General features: G+C 36.4%; 1 protein-coding gene across 4 annotated transcripts in view; it reads left to right on the top strand.

Moving 5' to 3' along the window:
- BOLL (boule homolog, RNA binding protein) overlaps window positions 1-8,409 on the top strand; it is a 64,116-nt gene extending 55,707 nt beyond the window's left edge. For 3 of the 4 annotated variants that reach the window (XM_005676311.2, XM_005676313.2, XM_005676312.2), the window contains one exon: window positions 7,600-8,409. In XM_005676311.2, coding sequence (XP_005676368.1) covers window positions 7,600-7,623 — 24 coding nt within the window. In that variant the 3' untranslated portion in view covers window positions 7,624-8,409. The remainder of the gene's footprint in view (window positions 1-7,599) is intronic. The other variant, XM_005676314.3, reaches the window with a different exon arrangement.

Below are 12,218 nucleotides of genomic sequence, written 5' to 3' on the forward strand. Positions count from 1 at the left end.
GAGTCGGACACGACTGAAGTGACTTAGCAGTAGCAGCAGCAGCCCTGGGATCTGGCACAAAGAAGACAAACTCAGAATTAGAGTTTGAGCATTAGTAATAAGAATGCTAACTGAATTAGAGGAAAGAATTGATTAGCACAGTGCCAGTTTTAACAAAGAACTAGCAAATATGAAAAAGAATCAGAACTGAATGTGACAAATGAAAAACAACTAGAGGAAATTAACAGCAGACTAGGTGAGGCCTAAGTGATCTAGAAGGTAGAATAATGGAAATCCTTCAATCTGAACAGCAAAAAAGAAACAAATTTTGAAAATGAGAACAGTTTAAGGGACCTCTAGGATAACATCAAGTATGAAAACATTCACATTATAAGGAGATGAGAGAGAGGAGTTGAAAACATACTACATGAAATTATGGCTGGAAACTTACCAAATCTAAAGAAGGAAACAGATGTCCAGGTACGAGAACCACAGAGGATCCCAAATAAAATGAACCTAAACAGACCCGCACCAAGATATATCATAATTAAAATGGCAAAGGTCAAAGATAATGAGATGATTCCAAAGGCAGCAAGAAAACATTCAGTTCAAGGGAACCCCCATAAGGCTACCAACTGATTTCTCTGCAGAAATTTTGCAGGCCAGAAGGGAGTGGCATAATATATTCGAAGTACTGAAAGGGGAAAACCTGCAACCTAGGACACTAACCAAGCAAGGTTATCATTTAGAATAGAAGGGGAGCAGGATGGGGGGAGGGATTAGTTGCTAAGTCATGTCCACTCTTGCGACCCCATGGACTGTAGCCTGCCAGGCTCCTCTGTCCATGGGATTCTCCAGGCAAGAATACTGGAGTGGGTTGCCATTTCCTTTTCCAGGGGATCTTGCCGACCCAGGGGTCAAACCCAGGTCTCCTGCACTGCAGGCAGAGTCTTTACCAACTGAGCCAAGAGATAACGTAATTTTCCAGACAACCTAAAACTAAAAGAATTCAGCAATACTAAACCTGGAATGTTAAAGGGTCTTTTTTAAGTGGAAAGGGCCACAAGAAGTAATCTATAGGAAAGAAAAAGTCCACTAGTAAAGGCAAATATATAGTAAACACTGTGGAGCAACCACTTAAATAAGCTAGTACTAAGAGTAAAAGACAAAAAATTGTAAAAATCAACTTATAACTACATTAAACAGTGAAAGGATAAACATGAAGATGTAAAACATGGCATCAAAAACACAAAACATGGGCATCTTACTTTTCATAACATAAGATTCAGCTTATCAAACCTTAATACCTTACAGAATTGTTTTCTGAGCTTTTTTTGATGACATCTTTCCCCACTTTCAGGACACAGGATAATAAGCAATAGATTTTGTATTCCATTCTTCACTAACAATATTTTAAATTTTTCTGTTTTGGAAAGGCATGAAGGAGGAGTATAGGGGTATCTTTTTAACTCATATGAGATTACTGTTCCTTCATTACTGACATCTAGCCAAAGCACTTATCTAAGATATACTGTCAAGGTTTGCTGAACCCACTCCAGTGTTCTTGCCTGGAGAATCCCAGGGATGGGGGAGCCTGGTGGGCTACCGTCTCTGGGGTTGCACAGAGTAGGACACAACTGAAGCGCCTTAGCAGCAGCAGCAACCAAACCTCAAGGATTTTGTCATAGTTCTTGTCCTCTTAGATTCTCTTTAATTCAGTACTGTCAACTAGCCTGCGCTCAGATTTTACTCATTCTTATATGTGGCTCTCTTTCTTTGCACTGTGTTTGATATTTCAGTGTCTCTTTCAAAAAAATATATATATTCCTCTTTTACCAACTAATCATGGCATGATTCTCTTTGCCCTCTAAGTTGTCTTCCAAGGGAGTTTTCAGTTTTATTCTGCATTTTGGTAGTTTTTAAGTGACTCTGATCTAGTCCTTTGATTCTCTCCCTATTTTAACTCTAAATCAACACCACCTGGATGAATGTTCACTACCTCCTCAAACTGAAAATCATGGATATATAATTTCTTACATTTTATTTTCAGGATCCTCACCTCTTTTATGTTAGTTTGCTCATCTTATCCCCTGAAATCAAAACAATACCTGTTATTTTTCTGACCTATTTAAGCCACATGATCTATTTATACTGTTATGTATTCCTTTTTCAGTTCACTGACTTGCTAAAAATGATATACTCATTTCTCTTTCCACTGCCACATCCCTTTTCTAAGCTCTATTATTGCCTAACCAGATTACTGTATATTTATTCAAGGCTTCTCTATCTTCAGTTTCCATCCTGTAGTCATGCGTAAAATCTGAATTTAGTTTTTTTAATCTGAGGTGGGTTTTTTCCCTGTTTTTATTCTCATCAACTCTTATCTGTATCCTTACCAAATTCCTGCCATTGCATGGTCTTCCTTCAATATTCCCATAATAATCAACATGTTATTCATATAGAACTACTTATATTTTTTTCTTGGAGCCATAATGAATTAGCACCACTCTTGTTCTCTCTAGGCATATTGAACCTTCAATCAAGCAATTCCATATACAGAGAACAGTTTAACTTCACTTCTCTATTTTTTATGAAAGAACCAGGACATATTACCAGTAAGCTATGAATAGTAGCTTAGGTATGAATAGCTGTATATTACCACAGTATATTTCATTCATTTACCAAATATTTGTTGAGCATCTGTCATGTGCTAACCAATATTCTAGACACTGATAATATAGCAGTGAATGATATTAAGTGGTATTAGACACTATTGAACAGGCCAAAGAAAACCTGGCCTGTCTATAGTTTAGCAAACCAGACAGGTGTGAACCCCTAGAATCATGCTGTTCCCAACCTGGTCACCCACAAGATTCTAATTTCAATCTTGAATAATTAAAATTAAATGTTTAAAATTCAATTCCTTAGTTGCAACTAGCCACATTTCTATTTTTAATTGAGGTATAGTTAATTTATAGTATTGTGTTAGTTTCAGGTACACAGCATACTGATTCAGTACTTTTGCAGATTTTCCATTATAGGTTATTATAAGATAATAGCTATAATTCCCTGTGCTATACAATAAATCCTTGTTGCATATCTATTTTATATATAGTAGTTCATATCTGTTAATTCCATACCCCTGATTTGTCATTCCTTCCCTCACCCCTTGGGTAACCACAAGTTTGTTTTCTATGTCTGTGAGTCTGTTTCTGTTTTTTATATACATTTGTATTTTTTTTTTAGATTCCACTTATAAGAGGTATTATATTGTGTTTGTCTTTTTCTGTCTTGACTCATCTCATTAAGCATAATAATATTCTCTAGGTCAATCTATGTTGCTGGAACTGGCAATATTTCATTCTTTTTTATGGGTGAATAATACTCCACTGTGTGTATTAATCTGGTTTTCTATTGAATGGCATTTGGATTGTTTTTCGGCTGCTGTAAATAGCGCTGCTATGAACATTGGGGTGCATTTATCTTTTCAAATTAGTGTCTTCTTTTTTTTTCCAGATACATACCCAGGATTAGAATTGCTAGATCATGTAGAAGTTCTATTCTTAGTTAACTAAGGAACTTCCATACTGTTTTCAATAGTGGCTGCACCAGTTTACAACCCACCAGCAGTATAGGCAATGGCATACTACTCCAGTACTCTTGCCTGGAAAATCCCATGGGTGGAGGAGCCTATTAGGGTGCAGTCCATGGGGTCGCCAAGAGTCAGACACAACTGAGTGACTTCACTTTCACTTTTCACTTTCATGCAGTGGAGAAAGAAATGGCAACCTGCTCCAGTGTTCTTGCCTGGAGAATCCCAGGGCCGGGGGAGCCTGATGGGCTGCCGTCTGTGAGGTTGCACAGAGTTGAACACGGCTGAAGCGACTTAGCAGCAGCAGTATAGGAAGGTTCCCTTTTCTCCACACCCTTGCCAACATTTATTTGTAGACTTGTTGATAATGACCATTCACTGACAAGTGTTAGTTGATATCTCATTGTGGTTTTGATTTGCATTTCTCTAATAATTAGTGATGCTGAGCATCTTTTCGTGTACATATTAGCCATCTGTATGCCTTCTTTGTAAAAATGTCTGTTCAAGTCTTCTACTCGTTTTTTATTAGATTGTTTTTGATATTGAGTTATATGAGCCATTTGTATATTTTGGATATTAACCCCTTATTTGCTGCATGTTTACAAAGATATTCTTCCCATATATTCTTCTCATCCTGTAGGTTGTCTTTTCGTCTTGTTTATGGTTTCCTTTGCTGTCCAGAAGTCGTTAATTAGACCTTATTTATTTTTGCTTTTATTTTGCTTTAGAAGGCTGATCCAAGAAAATATTGCTGTGATTTATGTCAGAGTGTTTCCCTTGTGTTCTCTTTTTTTTAATTTATTTATTTTAATTGGAGGCTAATTACTTTACATTATTGTCTTAGTTTTGCCACACATCAACATGAATCCACCACGGGTGCACACGTGTTCCCAATCCTGAACCCCCCTCCCACCTCCCTCCCCATACCATCCCTCTGGGTCATCACAGTGCACCAGCCCCAAGCATCCTGTATCCTGCACCGAACCTACATTGGCGTTTCGTTTCTTATATGATATTCTTATATGATATTCTTATATGATATTATACATGTTTCAATGCCACTCTCCCATATCATCCCACCCTCTCCCTCTCCCACAGAGTCCAAAAGACTGTTCTATACATCTGTGTCTCTTTTGCTGTCTTGCTGTCTTACAGGGTTATTGTTACCATCTTTCTAAATTCCATATATATGCATTAGTATACTGTATTAGTGTTTTTCTTTCTGGCTTACTTCACTCTGTATAATTGGCTCCAGTTTCATCCACCTCATTAGAACTGATTCAAATGTATTCTTTTTAATGGCTGAGTAATACTCCATTGTGTATATGTACCACAGCTTTCTTATCCATTCATCTGTTGATGGACATCTAGGTTGCTTCCATGTCCTGGCTATTATGTACAGTGCTGCAGTCAACATTGGGGTACACGTGTCTCAATCAATTCTAGTTTCCTTGCTGTGTATGCCCAGCAGTGGGATTGCTGGGTCATGTGTGGATCACAATAAACTGTGGAAAATTCTTCAAGAGATGGGAATACCAGACCACATGACCTGCCTCTTGAGAAACCTGTGTGCAGGTCAGGAAGCAACAGTTAGAACTGGACATGGAGCAACAGACTGGTTCCAGATAGGAAAAGGAGTACGTCAAGGCTGTATATTGTCACCCTGCTTATTGAATTTATATGCAGAGTACATCATGAGAAATGCTGGGCTGGATGAAGCACAAGCTGGAATCAAGATTGCCAGGAGAAATATCAATAACCTCAGATATACAGATGACACCACCCTTATGGCAGAAAGTGAAGAGGAACTAAAAAGCCTCTTGATGAAAGTGAAAGTGGAGAGTGAAAAAGTTGGCTTAAAGCTCAACATTCAGAAAACGAAGATCATGGCATCTGGTCCCATCATTTCATGGGAAATAGATGGGGAAACAGTGGAAACAGTGTCAGACTTTATTTTGGGGGGCTCCAAAATCACTGCAGATGGTGACTGCAGCCATGAAATTAAAAGACGCTTACTTCTTGGAAGAAAAGTTATGACCAACCTAGATAGCATATTCAAAAGCAGAGACATTTCTTTGCCAACAAAGGTCCGTCTAGTCAAGGCTATGGTTTTTCCTGTGGTCATATATGAATGTGAGAGTTGGACTGTGAAGAAAGCTGGGCGCCGAAAAATTGCTGCTTTTGAACTGAGGTGTTGGAGAAGACTCTTGAGAATCCCTGGACTGCAAGGAGATCCAGCCAGTCCATTCTGAAGGAGATCAGCCCTGGGATTTCTTTGGAAGGAATGATGCTGAAGCTGAAACTCCAGTACTTGGGCCACCTCATGCGAAGAGTTGACTCATTGGAAAAGACTCTGATGCTGGGAGGGATTGGCAGGAGGAGAAGGGGACAACAGAGGATGAGATGGCTGGATGGCATCACTGACTCGATGGACATGAGTCTGAGTGAACTCCGGGAGTTGGTGATGGACAGAGAGGCCTGGCGTGCTGCGATTCATGGGATCGCAAAGAGTCGGACACGACTGAGTGACTGAACTGAACTGAAGGCAGTTCTATTTCCAGTTTTTTAAGGAATCTCCACACTGTTCTCCATAGTGGCTGTACTAGTTTGCATTCCCACCAACAATTTAAGAGGGTTCCCTTTTCTCCACACCCTCTCCAGCATTTATTGCTTGTAGACTTTTGGATCGCAGCCATTCTGACTGGTGTGAAATGGTACCTCATTGTGGTTTTAATTTGCATTTCTCTGATAATGAGTGATGTTGAGCATCTTTTCCTGTATTTGTTAGCCATCTGTATGTCTTCTTTGGAGAAATGTCTATTTAGTTCTTTGGCCCATTTTTTGATTGGGTCATTTATTTTTCTGGAATTGAGCTGCAGGAGTTTCTTGTATATTTTTGAGATTAGTTATTTGTCAGTTGCTTCATTTGCTAATATTTTCTCCCAATCTGAAGGCTGTCTTTTCACCTTGCTTATAAAAAATATGGAACACTTCACTAATTTGCATGTCATCCTTGCGCAGGGGCCATGCTAATCTTCTCTGTATCGTTCCAGTTTTAGTATATGTGCTGCTGAAGCGAGCACCACCTGTGTTCTCTTAACAGAAGTTTTAGGGTTTCATATTTTACATTTAGATCTTTAAACCATTTTGAGTTTATTTTTGTATGTGATGTGATGTAATATTCTAATCTCACTGTTTTACATGTGCCTGTCCAGTTTTCCAAGCACCACTTGCTGAAAGCACATTTGAAGTGCTAAATAGCCCCACATGGTTAGTGATTACCATATTTGACAGTGTAGATACAGAATGTTTTCAGCAACACAGAAATTTCAGTCCGGTAGTACTGCTGTAAAGAAATTGGAATATGGAAACTAGAGCCTGTCCACAATGTAGAAATATGTCATAGGACAGCTTGCTTCCCTAAATTAAGAAAAGACCTTTGCTCAAAGTGCCAAAAAAAAGTAGTAGGAACTAGGTTGTTTCTTTGGCCCAAATTGATATTAACACAAAAAGATTCTCAGGATAACACAGATACACAGAATTGCTCTCTGTTATATGACTTAGGTATCTTAAGTGCCTGTTCTACCAGTGCTAACTTGAACAGTACTTTGGAGGCTCTAGACAACTTTCTAAATAGACGTCTGGCAAGCAACCTCTACTTCCTTTTTTAAAAATATGTTTTTAAAACTTACCTAATAATATTTTCAAACTAGAAGGAATGTTGTAATTCATTTGTTTCTCTGTTGACCTCATTTTCATATATGAAACATTTATACTATTAATATAATACTAGACTAAAGATTGTGTGAAGTAGATTGTAAGCTCTCAGAGAGCAGGGAGCAGACCTTTCCTGAGTTCTGGACCCCCCCTAATCTCTACTTAAACACTGTTGTATAATTAGTACCACATGTTCTGTGAGTATTTATTAAATGTTCATGGATGTTCTACACGCATCTGTTCTAACTTATCTTTTTTTTTCCCCTCATTCAGGGTTTCTGATCTATATTCTCTTTCTCTTTACTTAACAGACAGTGTGGAGCATTCATTATTAAGACAATTGGGCAGCTCTAGTCCAGCTCAACTGATTTCTTATCCAGTGATCCCTGTGTGGCCAAGATCCAGCTTCAATGAACCGGCTAGAAGCTGCCCGTTGTGAAACTTAGGGTTAGTTAATACCTCACCATACTTATTTATTCCACTATAAGCTGTCTAAATTTGATGAAATTGGCTTTTTCAGCTGTTCTACAAAATTATTTAGGTAAATGTGGCATGTTGATTTTTTAATGTGTTTATCTAACTGTAGTGACATTTTCTACAACGTGTTTTATCCATTCCATAAATAATAACCACATTGGGAATAGTGAGGTGTCTTTCATTTTCTCTGCTTTGTGTTATTTCTTTTCCTCTCAATCTTTTAGAAGTTATGTTTCATATTCTGTGGTATTTATTTTAATATTTAGGATAAGGGTCATTTCTAATTCTAATGCCTTTTATCATATATTTAATCTTAATGAATCAGTTCTACTACTTTGCAATTTTGTCATTTTTGTCTAATTTTTTGTTACCGCTGCTCTTTAATTTTGCTTCTACCATGGTTTTCAGAATTTTAATAGTATTTATACGCATTTTTAAAAACATTTCCAAATGTTAGAAATACCATCAACATGATCACTATTCTTGCCTTTTCATGTGATTAATTTGACTATATTAAATTTTTTCTCTTAACCTTTGAGATAATGCTCCAGTCTCCCTATAACATAAGCTATTTGGTACCAAACTTTATATAATATGGATCACTTAGTAGAATTGTTTTGATGAAAAGAAGGGCTTACCTCTGACATGATCTTATTACATTGATATTCTTCTGTTTTGGTGCTCTTTTAATGCTTTAATCCTTTGACTTTTTCTTACATTTTACCAATATTTTCAATTATATATGTGTTCTTAAAAGGACAGTTATTTCCATAAAAAGCAAATCTATTTCCTACTCCAAAGAAAAACATTAAATTATAATTTTAAAGCCAATTCTTATTATATAATTGGAAAATAGGTGAGGAGAAAAAGCTGTTATTCAAAAGTTATAGAATAAATCGTGCTTTTATAACTAAAATTTATTTTTAGTATGAAAAAAACCACCTTCAATCCATTTGTAATTCTTTCACTGACCTCCTAATTTTAGATAAGAAGGTAAAGCCATAAATATTGGCATTACCCAAATAAATCTCTTTTCCTTTCTTATTCCATCTACAAATATATTCCATGCTCAGCAGCAGAAATAATAAGACAAGGACCTTAAAGTTTCTCCTGGTGAGTCAAATAGGGAGTTTCTTTTGAAATCATAATTAGTATGCTTGCCAGTCAAATGGTTTCATGAAGACAGCATGACCATATGAAATATATACTAGCATATGAGAATTCCATGTATATTAATTTCTGTCAGGTTTTAGAAATGTAAAAAGACTTAAGTCTCACAATGAAATTTCAAAGTTTTTTGTTTTGTATGTAAAAAGTACTAACTACTGGTGTTAGAGGTCTTCTTTTAATAGTACTGTCCTTGAGAACAAAAAAAGTTAATGTTTTGACTTTCAAAATGTTAAACATGATGCTAAACAAATCCTGGATTGTTAATAAAAATTAATGATGCATTATTGGATAAGGAATTTCTATAATTCTGCATACCCAGATGTGTTTTTTCAGAGCTATGTAGGTTATATGTATGCACACACATATATACATAATAAGCATATACACATACATTTTCTATATGTATACATGCATATAATTCATACATATAGATTTTCTTAAAATTTAGCTTCATTTTGAGAAGCTAATCAGAACTTTGGAAATTACTGAAACCTAAATATATGGAGGATATCATCAACCTTCTTCATGGCCTAGCTTGATAGCCCAAATGTGTTTTTCTAAAAACAGATTGGAATGATGAAAATTCTCCCTACATATACTAAGTAAAGCTCATCTTATTTTTTTCCTTTCTGTAGGTTTTTTTTTGGTCGTGCTATGCAGCTTGCAGGATCTTATTTCCCCGACCATAGGTCAAACCCAGGTCACAACAGTGAAAGCACCGAATCCTAATTCCTTGGCAGCATTGCCTATAGTATATCTTCTATAGATAAATTTGAAGTTTTTACTTACTTAGTACTCATTGTGAAAGATCAGCCTTAAGACAGCTGCAATTCACTCTATTTTAGAGTGAAATGGATAATACGTATATTAGTCCCGGTACCAGAATCACAAGGTAATAACTTTACAACCTATTTTCTCAAAATCTCTAATACAATCAGAGATAGAAAGATGGTAGTATGGCAAAAGATAAAGCATCTTGGGAAATTAAGACTTTTAACTTCCTATCAACTGATTGCACGATAGCTTAGAAAAAGACATATGATTTAGTTTATAACATTGTTTTATAAATTTCTGCCAATAATGGCAGTACATTATTTTCAAACACATTTATAGATGATAACTACCATATCTTAGGAGTGTTTCCTGGATTTATGCTATCTAGGAATATTCAAATATTCATTATCCAAATAATGAATTTGGATCACACTAAAATTATTTGTATTTTTCCCAGAAATAGTGCTTCAATAATATTAAACTATAGAATCAAAGGACTAGAAAAAATCTTCAGAAAGCATCCAGTTCAACTTTGATATCATGCCTCAACATGCTTTATTGTCATAAATAGTAAATTGCTCGACTGTGGACCTGTACTTCGACTAAAATGTACTCTGAAATCCCTGTAGACTTTAGGGGGAAGGGGGCAAATTATACCCAAAGAATGGATGTAATATTCATAATTGGTACTATTTCTTTCAACTGTATTCAGTGTTTTCATTCCTGTACATAAACTCCTAAAAATACACTTGGCTGTCAGCTTCTGTACTTGCAGGTTGAGTAATACTCTCTGGTTAACAGCTAAAGTTATTGCTTTCATTGGACCTGCTATGTATGTTTCTGTCTCTGCTTTTATGTATTGCATAAATTTGCTAATTACTTTCTGCATTTTCCTGCTTTAATCAAATACCATTCAAGATCACTTGTTTTATTGTCATTATTCCTCCTTTCCATGTGACATAACTTCTTCAGTTCTCTATTATATATACTAGTTTCATGGTTATCTTGATGTTACCTGCTTTCTGGATCAGCAAATATAAAATAGGTGTAGATTTCAAACTAGTGAAATAACAGATTGAGGATTTCCCATATTATCATTCTTTTTAGGCATAGTGCTTAAAATAGTATCAATATAATGACAAGCCTGAATTTATTAAAGTAAAGATACACAGTAAGTCATTAGGACATTCTACTTAGGCTAGTGACTGATAACCATACTGACTTCTGGCTTAATTTTAAAATTTTCCATTTACTGATTTGTCAGTTTTCCCCTTTTGATATGTATTTTTTTAGTTAAGCTAATGCTTGATTATTTAGGAATATTTTAGTGCATAATTTTCTGAAGGAAGCTAGTATGGTAACCTTAGTTTTGCATTCTTGTCAAGGTGTGTACCCATGAGTAATAGTCATTCAGTATTTCTCTAAAAGTGATCTAGGTCATAAATATCTTGGTGCACTTTCCCCCCTTTGAAAAGAAGGAGTGTAAGAAGCTGCCTCTCTATATGTAGGGACTAAAGTCCTTCTCTCCCTCCCCTGCTCAGTCTTTTCCTCACTTCAGCCCTTTTACTTGTTGGTTTTTGTTCCTCAGCAGAAAAAACTGGGGGGACCTTCACACTCCTGAGAGGTATGTACCTATAACATTCCACTATGCTCTTAGGCTTAAAGAGAGGATTTCCAAAAAGATTTTTTTATTAGACTGATGCTGGGAGGGATTGAGGGCAGGAGAAGAAGGGGACGACCAAGGATGACATGGCTGGATGGCATCACTGACTCGATGGACACGAGTCTGAGTGAACTCTGGGAGTTGATGATGGACAGGGAGGCCTGGCGTGCTGCGATTCATGGGGTCGCAAAGAGTCGGACACAATGAGCGACTGAACTGAGCTGAACTTACTTTTTTCTTCGTTTCTTTCTCTGTGGATTAGAGAGGGTGAAATACATATGAGAGTTTTTCTTTCCTAGGGAAACTAACACTTTTCAGGAAATGGTAGGGTTTTTTTATTTTGTTAAATTTAAGGAAAGTCAAGTATAAAGGCTTCAAAGTAAAAGTCTCAAAATTTTTAGCATTTATTTTCCTCCCATTACTTAGTATCAAGTTTTATGACATTCTTTCTAGATCTCTGTCTTTGATATGTTTCGGTGCTTTTTTCGTTTTCCCTAAAATTACGAGTGAAAAATTCAAAGTACAGTTAACCCTTAAACAACTAACTTGGGTATTAAGGGCACTGACTGACATACACACACTGACACACACATACACTGACACACACACCCTATCTGCATATAATTCATTAATCAGCCCTCCATCTACACACACAAACACACACACACACCTACCTGTGTATAATGCATTAATCAGCCCTTCATCTGCAACATTTTATATCCATGATTCTCCCCTGGTTCCTTACCTGCAGATTCAACCAATGGAAGATTTCCAATAGGATAATGTAACTTGAAAACATTCAGTCAATGTGGGGAACAATGTTGGAAAGGAATTTTCCAAAGGAAT

This window comes from Capra hircus, chromosome 2 (assembly GCF_001704415.2).
Source record: "Capra hircus breed San Clemente chromosome 2, ASM170441v1, whole genome shotgun sequence".
Lineage (NCBI taxonomy): Eukaryota > Metazoa > Chordata > Mammalia > Artiodactyla > Bovidae > Capra > Capra hircus.